The sequence below is a fragment of the Carcharodon carcharias genome, chromosome 6 (assembly GCF_017639515.1).
Source record: "Carcharodon carcharias isolate sCarCar2 chromosome 6, sCarCar2.pri, whole genome shotgun sequence".
Classification (NCBI taxonomy): Eukaryota; Metazoa; Chordata; class Chondrichthyes; order Lamniformes; family Lamnidae; genus Carcharodon; species Carcharodon carcharias.
Genome location: NC_054472.1, coordinates 192,575,507 through 192,597,583, shown reverse-complemented (window position 1 = coordinate 192,597,583; position 22,077 = coordinate 192,575,507). Strand labels below are relative to the sequence as shown.

Sequence of the window (22,077 nt, the reverse complement as noted above, 5' to 3'; positions counted from 1 at the left end):
TATGTGTGTGTGTGTGTGTGAGTGTGTATGTGTATGTGTGTGTGTGGGTGTGTATATTTGTGTGTGTGTGGGTGTGTGTGTGTGTGTGGGCGAGTATGTGTGTGTGTGTGTGTGGATGTGGGTGTGTATATGTGTGTGTGGATGTGTATGTGTGTGTGTGTGGGTGTGTATGTGTGTGGGGGTGTGTATATGTGTGTGTGTGTGTGTGTGGGTGTGTATGTGTGTGGATGTGGGTGTGTATATGTGTGTGTGGGTGTGTATGTGTGTGTGTGTGTGGGTGTGTATATGTGTGTGTGTGTGGGTGTGTGTGTGTGGGTGTGTATGTGTGTGTGTGGATGTGGGTGTGTATATGTGTGTGTGGATGTGTATGTGTGTGTGTGTGTGGGTGTGTATGAGTATGTGTGTGTGTGGGTGTGGGTGTTTATGTGTATGTGTGTGTGGGTGAGTATGTGTGTGTGTGTGTGGATGTGGGTGTGTATATGTGTGTGTGGATGTGTATGTGTGTGTGTGTGGGGGGGGTGTGTATATGTGTGTGTGTGGGTGTGTGGGTGTGTATGTGTGTGTGTGTGTGTGGGTGTGTATGTGTGTGTGTGTGTGGATGTGGGTGTGTATATGTGTGTGTGGGTGTGTATGTGTGTGTGGGTGTGTATGTGTATGTGTGGATGTGGGTGTGTATATGTGTGTGTGGGTGTGTATGTGTGTGTGTGTGTGTGTGGGTGTGTATGTGTATCTGTGTGTGTGGGTGTGTATATGTGTGTGTGTGTGGGTGTGTGTGTGTGTGGGTGTGTATGTGTGTGTGGGTGTGTATATGTGTGTGTGCGTGGGTGTGTGTGTGTGTGTGGATGTGGGTGTGTATATGTGTGCGTGGGTGTGTATATGTGTGTGTGTGTGTGTATGTGTGTGTGTGGGTGTGTACATGTGTGTGTGCGTGGGTGTGTATGTGTGTGTGTGTGTGTGTGTTTGTGTGTGGATGTGGGTGTGTGTATGTGTGTGGGTGTGTATATGTGTATGTGTGTGGGTGTGTGTGGGTGTGTGTATGTGTGTGTGTGTGTGGGTGTGTGTATGTGTGTGTGCGTGGGTGTGTATGTGTGTGTGAATGTGTATATGTGTATGTGTGTGTGTGTGAGGCTGACTCACTTAGGGTATCTTGACAGATTAATGAGCATAATTTCATCTTCCATTCAGTATGTTGATGAGCTTCACCTTTCTATTCAACAATTCTGGCGTTTATAATAAATTAATAAGTTTGTTGTTTATTGAAAGAAGCCTGGTTAAAAACTCTTTTATTCTGGGTAACAGTCATGAAGGGAAATAATTGACCATTTTGATGAGTGAATCAAACTTTTAACCAATGTTGTGACCTGTGGAGCAATGAGGCTGGATCAACTGTGCACTCCCAACATTCCAATCGTAACACAGTACTGACCCTCTGACAGTGCTGCACTCCCTCAGTACTGAACCTCCGACAGTGCAGCACTCCCTCAGTACTGACCCTCTGACAGTGCAGCGCTCCCTCAGTACTGATCCTCCGACAGTGCAGCACTCCCTCAGTACTGACCCTCTGACAGTGCAGCGCTCCCTCAGTACTGAACCTCCGACAGTGCAGCACTCCCTCAGTACTGACCCTCTGACAGTGCAGCGCTCCCTCAGTACTGACCCTCCAGCAGTGCAGCACTCCCTCAGTACTGACCCTCCAGCAGTGCAGCACTCCCTCAGTACTGACCCTCCAGCAGCGCAGCACTCCCTCAGTACTGACCCTCCGACAGCGCAGCACTCCCTCGGTATTGGCATGGTGAGCATCAGAGAGGAATTTTGTGCTCAAGTCTCTGGAATGCTGCTCAAATCCACAATTTCTGACTCAGAACTACAAGTTCCTCCCACAGAAACATCGAAGGATTATGGAATTGAAGGAGATCATTCTGCCCATGAGTACCCTTTATCAACGGGAAAATGTGAAATTCCCCATTTTGGAAGAAAGAATAAAACAGAAGCTTATTATCTCAATGGTGAGAGATTGCAGAGCTCTGAGATTCAGAGGGATCTGGGTGTCCTAGTGCATGAATCACAAAAGGTTAGTATGCAGGTACAGCAGGTAATTAGGAAAGCTAATAGAATGTTATCATTTATTGTGAGGAGAATTGAATATAAAAGTAGGGAGGTTATGCTTCAGTTGTACAGGACACTGGTGAGACCACCCCTGGAGTCTTGTGTACAGTATCGGTCTCCTTAGTTAATGAAGGATGTAAATGCTTTAGAAGCAGTTCAGAGAAGGTTTACTAAACTAATACCTGGAATGGGTGCGTTGTCTTATGAGGATGGGCAGACTAGGTTTGTATCCAATGGAGTTTAGAAGAGTAAGAGGTGACTTGATTGAAAGATATAAGAAAAGAGGTGAAATATAAGCTGGTTTAAGGGGGGGGTGGGACAGGTAGAGCTGGATAGAGGGCCAGTGATAGGTGGAGATTGCCAAAGATGTCACAGACAAAAGGACAAAGGGGTGTCGAAGGTGGTGATATTATCTAAGGAATGTGCTAATTAAGGGTAGAAAGCAGGACGAGCAAGGTACAGATAGTCCTAGTGGGGGTAAGGACTCCATCCCATTCTCTCAGTTCCTTCGCCTCCGTCGCATCTGTTCTGATGATGCCACTTTCAAAAACAGTTCCTCTGACATGTCCTCCTTCTTCCTTAACCGAGGTTTTCCACCCACGGTCGTTGACAGGGCCCTCAACCGTGTCCGGCCCATCTCCCGCGCATCCACCCTCACGACTTCTCCTCCCTCCCAGAAACATGATAGGGTCCCCCTTGTCCTCACTTATCACCCCACCAGCCTCCGCATTCAAAGGATTATCCTCCGCCATTTCCGCCAACTCCAGCATGATGCCACCACCAAACACATCTTCCCTTCACCACCCCTCCCTCTGGCGGCATTCCATAGGGATCGTTCCCTCCGTGACAACCTGGTCCACTCCTCCATCACCCCCTACACCTCAACCCCCTCCCAGGGCACCTTCCCATGCAACCGCAGAAGATGTAACACCTGCCCCTTTACTTCCCCTCTCCTCACTGTCCAAGGGCCCAAACACTCCTTTCAGGTGAAGCAGCATTTCACTTGCACTTCCCTCAATTTAGTCTACCGCATTCGTTGCTCCCAATGCGGTTTCCTCTACATTGGAGAGACCAAACACAGACTGGGTGACCGCTTTGCGGAACACCTTCGGTCTGTCCGCAAGAATGACCCAAACCTCCCTGTCGCTTGCCATTTCAACACTCCACCCTGCTCTCTTGCCCACATGTCTGTCCTTGGCTTGCTGCATTGTTCCAGTGAAGCTCAACACAAACTGGAGGAACAACACCTCATCTTCTGACTAGGCACTTTACAGCCTTCCGGACTGAATACTGAGCTCAACAACTTCAGATCATGAACTCTCTCCTCCATCCCCACCCCCTTTCCAATCCCCCTTTTTACCCATACTTTACATAGATTTTTCTTTTCCCACCTATTTCCATTATTTTTAAATGTATTTCCATCCATTGCTTTATTTCGACCTTTTAGCCTATTTCGATCCTTTCCCCCCACCCCACCCCCACTAGGGCTATCTGTACCTTGCTTGTCCTGCTTTCTACCCTTAATTAGCACATTCCTTAGATAATATCACCACCTTCAACATCTCTTTGTCCTTTTGTCTATGACATCTTTTGTCTATCTCCACCTATCACTGGCCCTCTATCCAGCTCTAGCACCCCCCCCCCACCCCTTAAACCAGCTTCTATTTCACCTCTTTTCTATTTTTCCTGAGGGGTCTTGACAGGGGGATGTGAAGAGGATGTTTCCTCTTGTGGCAGAATCTAGAATTAGGGGTGATGTGGGGAATTTTCAGTCAGGGAACATGGCTCCTTGGCTCTGTGGTGGTTCCCTCCCCCGATATTAGCCAGACGTAAAGGTACTTATGTAGGGACAGCTCCTTGGTGCCGGTGCTCAGATCCCTGCTGCTCATTGAGCCAACCTGGGTCAGTTGAGAACAAAGGTAATAGACTGAGATAAAAACAAAAAAACTGCAGATGCTGGAAATCCAAAACAAAAACAGAATTACCTGGAAAAACTCAGCAGGTCTGGCAGCATCGGCGTTTTTCCAGGTAATTCTGTTTTTGTTTTGGATTTCCAGCATCCGCAGTTCTTCCAGGTAATTCTGTTTTTGTTTTGTAATAGACTGAGCTAGTTAATAATGTAAATCTGTGTAAGACAGGGACAGATGTGGACATGGGTTGTATGTGTATTTTGTGTGTTTAAAACAATCGGAATCGCCTGGGCATTGTGAACACCCATAACCTTGTTACAGGAGGGTAGTTAAAGAGAGATGGATGTCTGTAAGTAGACAATAGTCGACTATCAATATTCATCAGAGTTCACTGATCATTAACAGGCTATCAATGCTTATCAGAGTTTACCTCCAGCTGCATTGTAACATGAACTTGACTGTGTACAATTGTTAATATGAAATGAGAAGTAATCACTGCCTATTGTTTATTATCTCCACTGTATTGTTAGCAATAGCAATGAATGAAACTGTCTTACTATAAAAACTGGATATATGTTTGTATTCGTTAGATGTGACTCTGGTGTAGTCCACACCTCTCGTTGCAACAATAATAAAATCACCTGGGCTGACCGATCCTTTGTCCCCTTCACCATCAGGGCTGACGGCCTGAAGGTGCTGGGGATATGGTCCAGGCGGGACTGGGGCATGTGTTAGAAACTGGAAGGAGCGAGTGTCTGTGGTGAAAAGGAAACTGGACATGTGGGAGCGACGCTCCCTCTCCATTGCGGGTAAGAACCTGGTCATCAGGTGTGAGGCACTCTCGCTGTTGCTGTATGTGGCGCAGGTCTGGCCCCTTCCAGACTCCTGTGTGGTGGCGAGCACCTGAGTCATCTTCCGCTTTATCTGGAGGTCGAAAAAGAATCGTGTCCGCAGGGACACGATGTACAAGCCTCTAGATAAAGGGGGAAAAAACGTGCCCAACATCGCCCTCATACTGATGGCCACCTTTGTGTGTGGCTGCATCAAGCGGTGCGTAGACCCTCGGTACGCAAACACCAAGTGTCACTACATGCTGAGGTTCTACCTGTCCCCGGTGTTGCGAAGGATGGGTTTGGCCACGCTGCCGCGGAACGCTCCAGGTAGTTGGACCGTGCCGTACCACCTGTCCCTGGTGGGCAAATTTATGCAGAGAAACGCCTTTGACCACAAGTCCATCAGGCAGTGGTCGGCACGTAACGTCTTAGAGGCTCTGAGGGAAAAGGAGAGGGTGGACCCGATAGGATGGTTCCCCGAGCAGATTGTCAAAGTCATTTGGCAGAATGCCTCATCGCCAGAACTTTCCAACAAGCACCAAGATGTAGCTTGGCTGGGGTGAGAAAGACCCCCCCCGTCAGATCCTTCCTACACACCAGGAGTCTCACCCACTCCGCACGTTGCCCTCGAGGTGCCTGTGGTGGGGACGAGACTGTTGTTCACCTCCTTGTGGATTGTGCCTTTGCAAAGAAGGTCTGGAGAGAGATGCAGTGGTTTCTGTCGAGGTTCATCCCAAGCAGTTCTGTGACAGAGGACTCTGTGCTCTACGGGCTGTTCCCAGGGACACACACCGAGACAAACATCAACTGCAGCTGGAGGATCATCAACTCGGTGAAAGACGCTCTTTGTTCTGCCCGAAACTTGTTGGTCTTCCAGCGCAAAGAGTTGTCCCTGACCGAGTGTTGCAGACTGGCACATTCCAAGGTCCAGGACTACGTGTTGAGGGACGCACTAAAGCTTGGGGCAGCCACTGCAAAAGGCCCAATGGGGAAAGGTCGCTGTCTAAGACCTTTCTGCCACAGTGCACTGAGGGGCTGGGAACTGTATAGACCACCTCGGGCTGTACAGCTCACAATGAATGTCTGCATTGAATAGTAATTGTATCATAATTGTATTGAAGCACCTCAGACTGCAACACGATGTATGTTGATAATTCCAATCCCATTGTCTGATTGTCTGTAATGACCATATTAAAATGATTGTAATATTCATTGATTGTATTGATGCACCTCATGATCCATGTGTAAAAGTTGAATCTGATTGTACTTTTTGTGATGGCCAATTAGAAATGTTTTGTGATGTTCTTCCAGATATTTTATGAATAAAGTTTTAAAAAAAAACGATAATAAAATCAACTGTGTCTTCGCCTCCAGCCGGGGTCTCCTGGTTTTCTCTTGTTTTCTCTTGGCCGCAATAATTCAACAGGAAACCTTCAGCAAATTAACAGACCCCCAAGGAGTGTAATTGAGAAATCCCCCACCAGGGGTCACTGTTTAACAAATAAGGGGCCAGTCATTTAAGACAGAGGTGAGGAGAATTTTTTTCTCTCAGAGGGTGGTGAGTCTTTGGAACTGTCCACCCCAGAAGGTGGTGGAAGCAGAATCCTTAAATATTTTTAAGACCGAGGTGGGTAGATTCTTGATAAGAAAGGGGAAAGATGAAAGTTTATCAGGGGTTCGGTGGGAATGTGGGGCTGAGGTTACATTCAGATCAGCCATGATTTTATGAAATGGTGCAGCAGGTTCAAGGGGCAGAGTGGCCTCCTCCTGCTCCCAATTCATACGGTTATAGGTTGGTGTGTTCGTACACTTCCTGCCAGTGAGCCAAATTTGCCACTTGCCCTTGAATTATGAACTCCCACATTTCTAACAGTCTGCCGTGTGGAACCTTGCTAAAAGTCTTGCTAAGGTGCATGTTGATTACATCAAGTGCACTACCCTCATTGTCCCTCCAATCAATCAAGTTAGTCAGACATGGCCTTCATGAACTAATCCATGTCGACCTCACTTGATTAATCTGTGTCTCTCTACATGACAATTGTGAAAACAGACACAAAGTATTTATTAAGACCCATGCCCGCGTCTTCTGCATTCAGACACAAGTTAACTTTCTGATCTTGAATCAGCCTGACTCTTTGTTTAGTTGTCCTTTTGCGCTTTCTGTATTTATAAAACATCCTTGGGTTTTCTGTGACTTTACTTGCCAATATTTTTGAGTCCTCTCCTTGCTTCGCTCATTTGCTTTTTAATTTCACCCCTGCGCTTTGTGTATTGCTGAAGGGTCACTGCAACATCAAGCTCTCCGAGTCTGATATAAGCTTCCAATTTTTTCCTTAGAACCATAGAACCATAGAAAAGTTACAGCACAGAAGGAGGCCATTCGGCCCATCTTGTCCATGCCAGCCCAAGGACACCCAGGTGCCCTTTTTAATCCCACCTTCCTGCACCCAGCCCATAGCCCAGCAGCTTACAGCACTTAAGGTGCAGATCCAGGTACTTTTTAAAAGGTTTTAGAGTTTCTGCCTCTACCACCAACTTGGGCAGCGAATTCCAGACACCCACTACCCTCTGCGTAAAAAAGTTCTTCCTCATGTCCCCCCTACACCTTCTGCCACTTCTCTTGAATCTATGTCCCCTGGTTCTAGAATTCTCCACCAAGGGAAACAATTCTATCCTGTCTACTCTATCTATTCCCCTCATAATTTTGTACACCTCAATCAAGTCACCTCCCAGCTTTCTTTGTTCTCAGGAAAATAACCCCAACCTATCCAATCTCTCCTCGTAGCTACACTTTTCTAACCCTGACAACGTTTTTGTAAATCCCCTCCGCACTCTCTCCAGAGCTATTACATCCTTCCTGTAATGTGGTGACCAGAACTGAACACAATACTCCAGTTGTGGCCTCACCAGTGTTTTATACAATTCCAACATTATATCCTTACTTTTATATTCTATACCTCTGCCAATGAAGGTGAGCATTCCATATGCCTTCTTTACAACCTTGTCTACTTGAACTGCTGCCTTCAGGGACCTGTGTACTTGTACACCAAGATCTCCCACTGCATGTACCCCTTTTAGTATATTCCCATTTATTGTGTAATCCCTGTAACTGTTTGACCTCCCTAAATGTATGACCTCACACTTCTCTATGTTAAAATCCATCTGCCACTTTACTGCCCACTCCACCAACCCACTTATATCATTGTGGAGATTATGGCTATCCTCTACACTATCCACTACTCGGCCAATCTTTGTGTCATCTGCAAATTTCCCAATCGTGCCCCCCACGTTCACGTCCAAATCGTTAATATATAACACAAACAGCAAGGGTCCCAACACCGAGCCCTGTGGAACACCACTTGAGACAACTTTCCATTCGCAAGGGCATCCATCAACTATTATTACCCTTTGTTTCCTTATTCTACTTGGTATGGCTGGAATATCTGGAATGGCTCTAGGGTTGAGAACCCCATATTTATTCTGGAAACTCTCCAGTTCCTCCTTCAGTGCCTCCCGCTGATTTGACAGCTGCTGTCTGATTCATGCTGAGATATTTCTGTTTATTCTAGATGTTCACAAGACAATAAGTTCACAGGCCTTATTTCAAGTGAAGTCTCGGTTTTGTGCCCAGGCACTTCTCTGCATCTAGCTATGTAACCGGGTCCTTTTTCTTATTATTACCTGGGATATGGGCATCGCTGGCTGGGCCAGCATTTATTGCCCAACCCTAATTGCCCTTGAGAAGGTGGTGGTGAGCTGCCTTCTTGAACCGCTGCAGTCCATGTGGTGTAGATACACCCACAGTGCTGTTAGGAAGGGAGTCTCAAGATTTCCAATGCATCTGCTGCCCTTGTCCTTCTAGATGGTAGTGGCTGTGGGTTTGGAAGGTGCTGTTGAAGGAACCTTGGTGAATTCCTGCAGTGCATCTTGTAGATGGTACACACTGCTGCTACTGTGCATCGGTGGTGGAGGGAGTGAATGTTTGTGGATGTGGTGCCAATCAAGCAGCTGCTTTGTCTTGGATGATGTCCAGCTTCTTGAGTGTTGTGGGAGCTGCACTCATCCAGACAAGTGGGGAGTATTCCATCACACTCCTGACTTGTGCCTTGTAGGTGGTGGACAGGCTTTGGGGAGTCAGGAGGTGAGTTACTTGTCGCAGGATTCCCAGCCTTTGACCTACTCTTGTAGCTGCAGTATTTATATGGCTAGTTCAGTTCAGTTTCTGGTCAATGGTAACCCTCCAGGATGTTGATAGTGGGGGATTGACTTGGAAATATATCACCGTTCCTTCACTGTTGCTGGGTCAAAATCCTGGAACTCCCTCCCTAACAGCACTGTGGGTGTGCCTACACCACATGGACTGCAGCGGCTCAAGAAGGCAGCTCACCACCACCTTCTCAAGGGCAACTAGGGATGGGCAATAAATGCTGATCTAGTCAGTGAAGCCCACATCCTGTGTAAGAGTAATTTAAACAAAAATATTTGCTCATAGGGTCCGTGTTGCTGTGGCAAATTGCACATTTACACACATGTTGTAGTCTGGAGCTAAGGATATGGATATGGATGGTACAGGCTCCATGTTCTCTCCATCCTATGATGGACCAGGAATCTCTCCCACTCTTGCTGCCTGCCATTGGCACGTGTAGGAGGGATTTGCAGGTTAATACACAATCTGTTCGGTTGCTTTACAACACAACTTTTGCGGCCATCAAGTTACAGAACCTAGAGCCCTGACTCAGAGGCAGATCTACTGCTTCCTGCTCCACAAGACCTCATGGCGCAGGGAGAAAGAAAGTATTCACAGTGGTTGGTGGACTCGAGAATCGGGGGACATATGTCAGGCCTTTATGGAGGGAAAGTAGGAAAAACTTGAACATAAAAAAAGGCTGTAAAAGTTTCAAACTCTTTTGCACAAAAAGCAATTGATGCCGAGTAAATGTTTAATTCCTCAGGAGGATGAATTCCTGGAGTGTCTATGAGATGGGTTTCTGGAGAATTACGCTGAGGAACCAACTAAGGATCAGGCAATTTTGGATTTAATGTTGTGTGGTGAGAAAGGATCAATGAGATCCATCCTGTAAAGATGCCCTTGGGAAACAGTGACAGTGTCTCCTCCCAGACTGAGGGAGGCGCTGTGAGCAGGAGGTGCAGTGTCTCCTCCCGGCCGGAGGGTGGCACTGTGAGCGGGAGGTGAAACTCCTCCCGGCCTGAGCGTGTCACTGTGAGGGAGAGGTGCAATGCCTCCTCCCGGCCTGAGGGTGTCGCTGTCAGCGGGAGGGGGGGCAGACTCTCCTGTTGACCTGAGGGTGGTGCTGTGACCGGTAGGGTCAGTGAACCCTCCCGGCCTGAGGGTGGCGCTGTGAGCGGGAGGTGCAGCATCTCCTCCCGGCCTGAGGGTGGGGCTGCAAGCGGGAGGTGCAGCGTCTCCTCCCAGCCTGAATGTGGCACTGTGAGCGGGAGGTGCAGCTCCTCCCCTCTCCTCACCGTCCAAGGACCCAAACACTCCTTTCAAGTGAAGCAGCATTTCACTTGCATTTCCCCCAACTTAGTCTACTGCATCCGTTGCTCCCAATGTGGTCTCCTCTACATTGGAGAGACCAAACGTAAACTGGGCGACCGCTTTGCAGAACACCTGCGGTCTGTCCGCAAGAATGACCCAAACCTCCCTGTCGCTTGCCATTTTAACACTCCACCCTGCTCTCTTGCCCACATGTCTGTCCTTGGCTTGCTGCATTGTTCCAGTGAAGCCCAACGCAAACTGGAGGAACAACACCTCATCTTCCGACTAGGCACTTTACAGCCTTCCGGACTGAGTATTGAATTCAACAACTTTAGGTCATGAGCTCCCTCCCCCATCCCCACCCCCTTTCTGTTTCCCCCTTCCCTTTTTTTTTCCAATAAATTATAAAGATTTTCCTTTTCCCACCTATTTCCATTATATATAAAAAAACCCCCACTAGAGCTATTCCTTGAGTGCCCTACCATCCATTCTTAATTAGCACATTCGTTTAGATAATATCACCAACTTTAACTTTAACACCTATGTGTTCTATTGTACTATTGTGGTTGACATCTTTTGATGATCTGCTTCTATCACTGCTTGTTTGTCGCTACAACCACACCAACCCCCTCCACCTCTCTGTCTCTCTATCTCTCCGCCCCCCACACACACACCTTAAACCAGCTTATATTTCAGCTCTTTCCTGGACTCGAACTCAAGTTCTGTCGAAGGGTCATGAGGACTCGAAACGTCAACTCTTTTCTTCTCCGCCGATGCTGCCAGACCTGCTGAGTTTTTCCAGGTAATTCTGTTTGTGTCTCGTCCAGGCCTGAGGGTGGCGCTGTGAGCAGGAGGTGCAGTGTCTCCTCCCGGCCTGAGGGCAGCGCTGTGAGCAGTAGCTGCAGTGTCTCGTCCAGAACAAAAACAGCTGCAGTGTCTCGTCCAGGCCTGACGGTGGCGGTGTGAGCGGGAGTTGCAGTGTCTTCTCCCAGCCTGAGGGTGGCGCTGTGAGCAGGAGGTGCAGTGTCTCCTCCCGGCCTGCGGGTGGCGCTGTGAGCGGGAGTTGCAGTGTCTCCTCCCGGCCTGAGGGTGGCGCTGTGAGCGGGAGGTGCAGTGTCTCCTCCCGGCCTGAGGGTGGCGCTGTGAGCGGGAGTTGCAGTGTCTCCTCCCGGTCTGACGGTGGCGCTGTGAGAGGGCGTTGCAGTGTCTCCTCCCGGCCTGAGGGTGGCGCTGTGAGCGGGAGTTGCAGTGTCTTCTCCCAGCATGAGGGTGGCGCTGTGAGCAGGAGGTGCAGTGTCTCCTCCCGGCCTGAGGGTGGCGCTGTGAGCGGGAGGTGCAGTGTCTCCTCCCGGTCTGACGGTGGCGCTGTGAGAGGGCGTTGCAGTGTCTCCTCCCGGCCTGAGGGTGGCGCTGTGAGCGGGAGTTGCAGTGTCTCCTCCCGGCCTGAGGGTGGCGCTGTGACCGGGAGTTGCAGTGTCTCCTCCCGGCCTGAGGGTGGCGCTGTGAGCGGGAGTTGCAGTGTCTCCTCCCGGCCTGAGGGTGGCGCTGTGAGCGGGAGGTGCAGTGTCTCCTCCCGGCCTGAGGGTGGCGCTGTGAGCGGGAGTTGCAGTGTCTCCTCCCGGTCTGACGGTGGCGCTGTGAGCGGGAGTTGCAGTGTCTCCTCCCGGCCTGAGGGTGGCGCTGTGAGCGGGAGTTGCAGTGTCTCCTCCCGGCCTGAGGGTGGCGCTGTGAGCGGGAGTTGCAGTGTCTCCTCCCGGTCTGACGGTGGCGCTGTGAGCGGGAGTTGCAGTGTCTCCTCCCGGCCTGAGGGTGGCGCTGTGAGCGGGAGTTGCAGTGTCTCCTCCCGGCCTGAGGGTGGCGCTGTGAGCGGGAGTTGCAGTGTCTCCTCCCGGTCTGACGGTGGCGCTGTGAGCGGGAGTTGCAGTGTCTCCTCCCGGCCTGAGGGTGGCGCTGTGAGCCAGTTTCCCGCCGTTCAGTGTCCGGCCGCCGCGATGCAGAAATATGAGAAACTGGAGAAAATCGGGGAAGGTAAAGGGGGCGAGAGCGGGGCCGAGTCCCGGGGCCTGGTGGCTGCGAGCGGCGGGTCCGAGTGTCGCTGGCCGCCGCCGGTTCGGCCCGGCCCGGCCCGGCCCGGCCCGGCCCGGGGTTAGGGTCCGAGTGTCCGGCTCCTGCTGGAGCGGCCCTGCCGCAGGGATTACATCCCCGGCCCCGGGTGAGGGCCCCGAGCCGCCCAGAGGAGCCCGGTCACCGGGGAGAGTCCGGCTGGAGCCACAGCCCGAGCTCCGGGACCGTCAGCGTCCCTCACACTGACCCCCCGACAGTGCAGCACTCCCTCAGTACTGACCCTCTGACAGTGCAGCACTCCCTCAGGACTGACCCTCTGACAGTGCAGCACTCCCTCAGTACTGACCCTCTGACAGTGCAGCACTCCCTCAGGACTGACCCTCTGACAGTGCAGCACTCCCTCAGTACTGACCCTCTGACAGTGCAGCACTCCCTCAGTACTGTCCCTCTGACAGTGCAGCACTCCCTCAGTACTGACCCTCCGACAGTGCAACACTCCCTCAGTACTGACCCTCTGACAGTGCAGCACTCCCTCAGTACTGTCCCTCTGACAGTGCAGCACTCCCTCAGTACTGTCCCTCTGACAGTGCAGCACTCCCTCAGTACTGCCCCTCTGACAGTGCAACACTCCCTCAATACTGACCCTGTGACAGTGCAGCACTCCCTCAGTACTGACCCTCTGACAGTGCAACACTCCCTCAATACTGACCCTGTGACAGTGCAGCACTCCCTCAGTACTGACCCTCTGACAGCGCAGCACTCCCTCAGTACAGACCCTCTGACAGTGCAGCACTCCCTCAGTACTGTCCCTCTGACAGTGCAGCACTCCCTCAGTACTGACCCTCTGACAGTGCAACACTCCCTCAATACTGACCCTGTGACAGTGCAGCACTCCCTCAGTACTGTCCCTCTGACAGTGCAGCACTCCCTCAGTACTGACCCTCTGACAGTGCAGCACTCCCTCAGTACTGACCCTCTGACAGTGCAGCTTTCCCTCAGTACTGACCCTCTGACAGTGCAGCACTCCCTCAGCAATGTCCCTCTGACAGTGCAGCACTCCCTCAGCAATGTCCCTCTGACAGTGCAGCACTCCCTCAGCAATGTCCCTCTGACAGTGCAGCACTCCCTCACACTGACGGCCCGACAGTGCGGCACTCCCTCAGTACTGACCATGTGACAGTGCAGCACTCCCTCAGTACTGACCCTCTGTCAGTGCAGCACTCCCTCAGTACTGCCCCTCTGACAGTGCGGTACTCCCTCAGTACTGCCCCTCTGACAGTGCTGCACTCCCTCAGTACTGACCCTCTGACAGTGCAGCACTCCCTCAGTACTGACCCTCTGACAGTACAGCACTCCCTCAGTACTGACCCTCTGACAGTGCAGCACTCCCTCAGTACTGATCCGCCGACAGTGCAGCACTCCCTCAGTACTGACCCTCTGACAGTGCTACACTCCCTCAGTACTGACCCTCTGACAGTGCAGCACTCCCTCAGTACTGACCCTCTGACAGTGCAGCGCTCCCTCAGTACTGACCCGCTGACAGTGCAGCACTCCCTCAGTACTGACCCTCTGACAGTGCAGCACTCCCTCAGTACTGACCCTCCGACAGTGCAGCACTCCCTCAGTACTGACCCTCTGACAGTACAGCACTCCCTCAGTACTGACCCTCTGACAGTGCAGCACTCCCTCAGTACTGCCCCTCTGACAGTGCAGCACTCCCTCAGTACTGACCCTCTGACAGTACAGCACTCCCTCAGTACTGACCCCCTGACAGTGCAGCACTCCCTCAGTACTGACCCTCTGACAGTTCAGCACTCCCTCAGTACTGACCCTCTGACAGTACAGCACTCCCTCAGTACTGACCCCCTGACAGTGCAGCACTCCCTCAGTACTGACCCTCTGACAGTACAGCACTCCCTCAGTACTGACCCCCTGACAGTGCAGCACTCCCTCAGTACTGACCCTCTGACAGTTCAGCACTCCCTCAGTACTGCCCCTCTGACAGTGCAGCACTCCCTCAGTACTGACCCTCTGACAGTGCAGCACTCCCTCAGTACTGACCCTCTGTCAGTGCTGCACTCACTCAGTACTGACCCTCTGACAGTGCAACACTCCCTCAGTACTGCCCCTCTGACAGTACAGCACTCCCTCAGTACTGACCCTCTGACAGTGCAGCACTCCCTCAGTACTGCCCCTCTGACAGTACAGCACTCCCTCAGTACTGACCCTCTGACAGTGCTGCACTCCCTCAGTACTGACCCTCTGACAGTGCAGCACTCCCTCAGTACTGACCCTCTGACAGTGCAGCACTCCCTCAGTACTGACCCTCCGACAGTGCAGCTCCCCCTCAGTACTGACCCTCCAACAGTGCAGCACTCCCTCAGTACTGACCCTCTGACAGTGCAGCACTCCCTCAGTACTGACCCTCTGACAGTGCAGCACTCCCTCAGTACTGCCCCTCTGACAGTACAGCACTCCCTCAGTACTGACCCTCTGACAGTGCTGCACTCCCTCAGTACTGACCCTCTGTCAGTGCAGCACTCCCTCAGTACTGCCCCTCTGACAGTACAGCACTCCCTCAGTACTGACCCTCTGACAGTGCTGCACTCCCTCAGTACTGACCCTCTGACAGTGCTGCACTCCCTCAGTACTGTCCCTCTGACAGTGCAGCACTCCCTCAGCACTGACCCTCTGACAGTGCAGCACTCCCTCAGTACTGACCCTCCGACAGTGCAGCTCCCCCTCAGTACTGACCCTCCAACAGTGCAGCACTCCCTCAGTACTGACCCTCTGACAGTGCAGCACTCCCTCAGTACTGCCCCTCTGACAGTACAGCACTCCCTCAGTACTGACCCTCTGACAGTGCAGCACTCCCTCAGTACTGACCCCCCGACAGTGCTGCACTCCCTCAGTACTGACCCTCTGACAGCGCAGCACTCCCTCAGTACTGACCCTCTGACAGTGCAGCACTCCCTCAGTACTGACCCTCTGACAGTTCAGCACTCCCTCAGTACTGACCCTCTGTCAGTGCAGCACTCCCTCAGTACTGACCCTCTGACAGTGCAGCACTCCCTCAGTACTGACCCTCTGTCAGTGCAGCACTCCCTCAGTACTGACCCTCTGACAGTGCTACACTCCCTCAGCACTGACCCTCTGACAGTGCAGCACGCACTCAGTACTGACCCCCTGACAGCGCAGCACTCCCTCAGTACTGACCCTCTGACAGTGCAGCACTCCCTCAGTACTGACCCTCTGACAGTGCAGCACTCCCTCAGTACTGACCCCCCGACAGTGCTGCACTCCCTCAGTACTGACCCTCTGACAGCGCAGCACTCCCTCAGTACTGACTCTCTGACAGTGCAGCACTCCCTCAGTACTGACCCTCTGACAGTGCAGCACTCCCTCAGTACTGACCCCCCGACAGTGCTGCACTCCCTCAGTACTGACCCTCTGACAGCGCAGCACTCCCTCAGTACTGACCCTCTGACAGTGCAGCACTCCCTCAGTACTGACCCTCTGACAGTTCAGCACTCCCTCAGTACTGACCCTCTGTCAGTGCAGCACTCCCTCAGTACTGACCCTCTGACAGTGCAGCACTCCCTCAGTACTGACCCTCTGTCAGTGCAGCACTCCCTCAGTACTGACCCTCTGACAGTGCTACACTCCCTCAGCACTGACCCTCTGACAGTGCAGCACGCACTCAGTACTGACCCCCTGACAGCGCAGCACTCCCTCAGTACTGACCCTCTGACAGTGCAGCACTCCCTCAGTACTGACCCTCTGACAGTGCAGCACTCCCTCAGTACTGACCCCCCGACAGTGCTGCACTCCCTCAGTACTGACCCTCTGACAGCGCAGCACTCCCTCAGTACTGACTCTCTGACAGTGCAGCACTCCCTCAGTACTGACCCTCTGACAGCGCAGCACTCCCTCAGTACTGACCCTCTGTCAGTGCAGCACTCCCTCAGTACTGACCCTCTGACAGTGCAGCACTCCCTCAGTACTGACCCTCTGTCAGTGCAGCACTCCCTCAGTACTGACCCTCTGACAGTGCTACACTCCCTCAGCACTGACCCTCTGACAGTGCAGCACGCACTCAGTACTGACCCCCTGACAGCGCAGCACTCCCTCAGTACTGACCCTCTGACAGTGCAGCACTCCCTCAGTACTGACCCTCTGACAGTGCAGCACTCCCTCAGTACTGACCCTCTGACAGTGCAGCACGCCCTCAGTACTGACCCTCTGACAGTGCGGCACTCCCTCAGTACTGACCCTCTGACTGTCTGACAGTGCAGCACTCCCTCAGTACTGACCCTCTGACTGTCTGACAGTGCAGCGCTCCCTCAGTACTGACCCTCCGACAGTGCAGCGCTCCCTCAGTACTGACCCTCCGACAGTGCAGCACTCCCTCATTACTGACCCTCTGACAGTGCAGCACTCCCTCATTACTGACCCTCTGACAGTGCAGCACTCCCTCAGTACTGACCCTCTGACAGTGCAGCACTCCCTCAGTACTGACCCTCTGACAGTGCAGTGCTCCCTCAGTACTGACCCTCCGACAGAGCAGCACTCCCTCAATACTGACCCTCCGACATGCAGCACTCCCTCAGTACTGACCCTCTGACAGTGCAGCACTCCCTCAGTACTGACCCTCCGACAGTGCAGCACTCCCTCAGTACTGACCCTCTGACAGTGCAGCACTCCCTCAGTACTACGTTGTGTCCAAATCTCTGGTGTGGGAAATAACCCACGACCTTCTGACTGAAGAATAACCCCTGTAATTGCCACATCTGTAATGCCTTTGTGATATGACAATTCACATTATATGCAAAATAGCTACCCATGGAGCGGTTCTGAAAGATGACCTGATAACGTACCAGTGCATGAGGAGATATCAGCACAGGGGACCAAAAGCTTGGTCAATGGGGTAGGTTTTAAGGTGGGCCTTAATAAGATAAGAGAGAGGCAGAGACTTGTAGCGAGGGAATTATAGAGGTAGGGAACCAGCAATGGTGGAGGGATTCAAATTGACGATGTGCAGGTGGCCAAAATTGGAGGAGCACAGAGTTCTCAGAGGGGACAGCATAAAAGCTAAAAAGAAAGAGTACAATGCGGCGAAGAGCAGTGGGAAACCAGGGGATTGGGAAGCCTACAAAGACCAACAGAGGACAATTAAAAAAGAAATAAGGAGGGAGAAGATTAAATATGGGCATTAGTGGTGATCGTTCAGGAATCACTGGAGTCAGGGAGGGTCCCAGAGGACTGGAAAATCGCTAATGTAACCCCCCTGTTTCAGAAGGGAGTGAGGCAAAAGGCTGGAAATTACAGGCCGATTAGCCTGACCTCGGTCGTTGGTAAGATTTTAGAGCCCATTATTAAGGATGAGATTTCAGAATACTTGGAAGTGCATGGTAAAATAGGGCAAAGTCAGCATGGTTTCATCAAGGGGAGGTCATGCCTGACAAATCTGTTAGAATTGTTTGAGGAGGTAATGAGTGGGTTAGACAAAGGAGAGCCAATGGATGTTATCTACTTGGACTTCCAGAAGGCCTTTGACAAGGTGCTGCACAGGAGGCTGCTCAGTAAGATAAGAGCCCATGGTGTTAGAGGCAAGGTACTACCATGGATAGAAGATTGGCTGTCTGACAGGAGGCAGAGAGTGGGGATAAGGGGGTCCTTCTCAGGATGGCGGCCGGTGACTAGTGGAGTTCCGCAGGGGTCAGTGTTGGGACCACAACTTTTCACTTTATACATTAATGATCTAAATGAAGGAACTGAGGGCATTCTGGCTAAGTTTGCAGATGATGCAAAGATAGGTGGAGGGACAGGTAGTATTGAGGAGGCGGGGAGGCTGCAGAAGGATTTGGACAGGTTAGGAGAATGGGCAAAGAAGTGGCAGATGGAATACAACGTGGGGAAGTGTGAGGTCATGCACTTTGGTAGGAATAATAGAGGCATAGACTATTTTCTAAATGGGGAGAGAATTCAGAAATCTGGAGGGCAAAGGGACTTGGGAGTCCTAGTCCAGGATTCTCTTAAGGTTAACTTGCAGGTTGAGTCGGTAGTTGGAAAGGCAAATGCAATGTTGGCATTTATTTTGAGAGAACTAGAATATAAAAGCAGGGATGGGCTGCTGAAGCTTTATAAGGCTCTGGTCAGACCACATTTAGAATATTGTGAACAATTTTGGGCCCCGTATCTCAGGAAGGATGTTCTGGTCCTGGAGAGGGTCCAGAGGAGGTTCACGAGAATGATCCCAGGAATGAAAGGCTTAGCATATGAGGAACGTTTGAGGACTCTGGGTCCATACTCGATGGAGTTTAGAAGGATGAGGGGGATCTGATTGAAACTTACAGAATACTGAAAAGGCTGGATAGAGTGGATGTGGGGAAGATGTTTCCATTAGTAGGAGAGACTAGGACCCGAGGGCACAGCCTCAGAGTAAAGGGAAGACCTTTTAGAACAGAGATGAGGAGAGACTTCTTTAGCCAGAGAGTGGTGAATCTGTGGAATTCATTGCCACACAAGACTGTGGAGGCCAGGTCATTGAGTGTATTTAAGACCGAGATAGATAGGTTCTTGATTGGTAAGGGGATCAAAGGTTACGGGGAGAAGGCGGGAGAATGGGGTTGAGAAACTTATCAGCCATGATTGAATGGCGGAGCAGACTCGATGGGCCGAATGGCCTAATTTCTGCAACTATGTCTTATGGTTTTATGGTATGGGGGGGTGGGGGGGTGGTGGGGGAGCGCGGCGGCGCGCGCTTGAAGAGGCTACAGGGATAGGGAGGGATGAAGCCAGGGAGGATTTGAATAGTGGGTTGTGAATTTTTAACATGGAGACATTTGCTGGACTCTGAGGGAAATATGCCAGGGTGAGCCCCAGGCTTTTCAGCGTGGAACCTGTTGTCACAGTGGAATTGGACAGCCTCACAAAGCTGGTAATGGGGGCCGGCAGTGTGCTCTAAGTGGTACTTTATGAAGCTGAGTTGACCTGGTTTCCTTCCTTTTCTCCTTTCTGCCCTGAATGGTTAAGTGGCTGTTTGTCACACCTTGTTACTGTCCCGCTGAGCTTTTGTTTTGACTGTCACTGCACGGCGCATGTTCCAGAATGTGAAACTCCCTGGGGACAAAAGGAACAGGAGGGTCATTCAGCCTCTCAAGCCTGCTCTGCCTTTCAGTTAGATCAGGGCTGATCAGTATGCCTGGGTTTTGTAACTTTAATGCTCTAATTCAACATAAAATCTATTAATACAAAAGCAAAATACTGCGGACCCTGGAAATCTGAAATAAAAACAAAATGCAGAAATACTCAGGTCTGGGAGCATCTGTAGTGTCTGTTGGTGTCTGTCTCTCCCTCTCTCTTGGTGTCTCTCCCTCTCTCTTGGTGTCTCTCCCTCTCTCTTGGTGTCTCTCCCTCTCTCTTGGTGTCTCTCCCTCTCTCTTGGTGTCTCTCCCTCTCTCTTGGTGTCTCTCTCTCTCTCTTGGTGTCTCTCCCTCTCTCTTTGGTGTATTTCTCTTTCCTCCTCTCACACTCTGGTGTCTCGACCTCTCCATCACTTGGTATCTCTCCCTCTCTTGGTGTCTCTGTCTCTCCCTTGGATGGTGTCCCTCTCTCTGTTGGTGTCTCTCTCTCTCTCTTTCTCTGTTGGTGTCTCTCCCTCTCTCTTGGTTGGTGTTTCTTTCTCTTGCTCTCTCTCACACACTGGTGTCTCTCCTTCTCTGTGTCTCAATTGAGAGTCTCCCACCCCTGTTGGCGTTTCTCTCTCTATCTCTGTTGATGTCTCTTTCTCTCTGTTGGTGTTTTCCTCCCTCTCTCTCTCTCTCACACACACATACACACTCTGGTGTCTCTTCCTCTGTCTCTCTTGATGTCTCTCTCTCTGTATTGGCATCTCTCTCTTGTTGTCTGTCCCACTCTTTTGGTGTCTTTCCCTCTCTCCCAGTTGGTGTCTCTCTCTCTCTCTCCCTCGGTTGGTGTATTTTCACTGGTGTCTCTCCATCTCTCTCCGTTGGTATCTCTCCCTCTGTCTCTCAGATGTTTCTTCTTCTCCCCCCTCTCTCTCCCTGAGCTGGTGTCCCTCCCTCTCTTGGTTGATGTCTCTCCCTCTCTGTCTCTTGATTAAGTCTCTCTCGATTGGCATTTCTCCCTCTCTCTCTGTTGGCATCTCGCTCTCTTTTTCTGTTGCTGCCTCTCCCTCTCTCTCCATTGGTGTTTTTTTCTCACTGTTGGTGTCTCTCCCTCTCCTGTTGGTCTCTTCCTCTCTGTGTTGCTGTCTGTCTCTCTCTGTGTTGCTCTCTCTCTTTATCTCTGTTGGTGTCTCTTTCTCTCCCTGTTGGTGTCTCTTTCCCTCTCTCTTGCTCACATTCTCTGGTGTCTCTTTAGGCTCTCTCTCTCTGCACCCCCACCCCACCCCCCAGTTGGTGTCTCTCCCTCTCTCCATGTGGATGTCTCTCTCACCTGCCCTTGCAATGTGTGGAACATCAAGGGGTATTTGAAACTGAAGTTATTTCCATGAGATGGGAATTGGAAACAGCTATGTGTCCTTTCCTCATAGGGACCTATGGGACCGTGTTTAAAGCCAAGAACAGGGAAACCCATGAAATTGTAGCATTGAAGAGAGTTCGTCTGGATGATGATGATGAGGTAAATACCCATGCATTGCTGGACTAACACACAGACAGCAGCCCTTGTATCCTCTGGGGTTACACTGTGAATCTACCCTCTGGTGTCACCATGTGTGACTACCCTCTGATGTTGCAGTGTGTGACTGTACCCTCTGATGTTGCAGTGTGTGACTGTACCCTCTGGTGCTACCGTGTGCAGCTGTATGCTCTGCTGTTGTGTGTGGCTGTACCCTATGGTGTTACCGTGTGCGACTGTATGCTCAGCTGTTGATGTGTGTGACTGTACGCTCAGCTGTTGATGTGTGTGACTGCATGCTCAACTGTTGATGTGTGCGGCTCTGCTCAACTGTTGTGTGCACCTGTTCCTTCTGGTGTTTTGTGTGTGATTGTACCCTGTAGTTTAGCTGTGTGACTGTACCTTCTGCTGTTGCCATGTGCGACTGTATCTTCTGCTGTTGCCGTGTGCGACTGTATCTTCTGCTGTTGCCGTGTGCGACTATATCTTCTGCTGTTGCCGTGTGCGACTGTATCTTCTGCTGTTGCCGTGTGTGACTGTACCTTCTGTTGCCGTGTGTGATTATATGCTCTGCTGTTGCCATGTGGAACTGTAACCTCTGCTGTTGTGTGTGTCTGTACCCTCTGGTGTGGCCATATGGATCTGTACCCTCTGGTGTGGCTGTGTGCACCCTTACCCTCTGACATTGCCTTGTGGGACTGCCCCCTTTGCTGTCTCCGTATGCAACTGTACCCTCAGCTGTTGCCGTGTGTGACTATTCTCTGCTCTGGCTGTGTGTGACTGTATCTTGTGTTAGTGTGAGACTGTACCCTCTGGCATTGCCTCGTGACTGTATTTTCTGATGTTGGTGTGTGACTGACTGTACCCTCTGGTGCTAACAGCCTGTAGCTGCTTGTTTAATGCTATTTTTGATCTGTTTCTCTCAGGGTGTCCCCAGCTCAGCTCTGCGAGAAATCTGCCTTCTGAAAGAGCTGAAACATAAAAACATTGTGCGGTAAGAGTGGTGTCTGACACAGGCGTT

At 51.3% G+C, this 22,077-nt stretch overlaps 1 protein-coding gene across 2 annotated transcripts in view; it reads left to right on the top strand.

Annotated features, from left to right (window-relative positions):
* The first annotated feature begins 12,287 nt into the window (after nucleotides 1-12,287).
* cdk5 (cyclin-dependent kinase 5) overlaps nucleotides 12,288-22,077 on the top strand; it is a 42,186-nt gene continuing 32,396 nt past the window's right edge. The window contains exons 1-3 of one of the 2 annotated variants that reach the window (XM_041190108.1): nucleotides 12,288-12,377; nucleotides 20,971-21,059; nucleotides 21,983-22,050. In XM_041190108.1, coding sequence (XP_041046042.1) covers nucleotides 12,341-12,377; nucleotides 20,971-21,059; nucleotides 21,983-22,050 — 194 coding nt within the window. In that variant the 5' untranslated portion in view covers nucleotides 12,288-12,340. The remainder of the gene's footprint in view (nucleotides 12,378-20,970; nucleotides 21,060-21,982; nucleotides 22,051-22,077) is intronic. The other variant, XM_041190110.1, reaches the window with a different exon arrangement.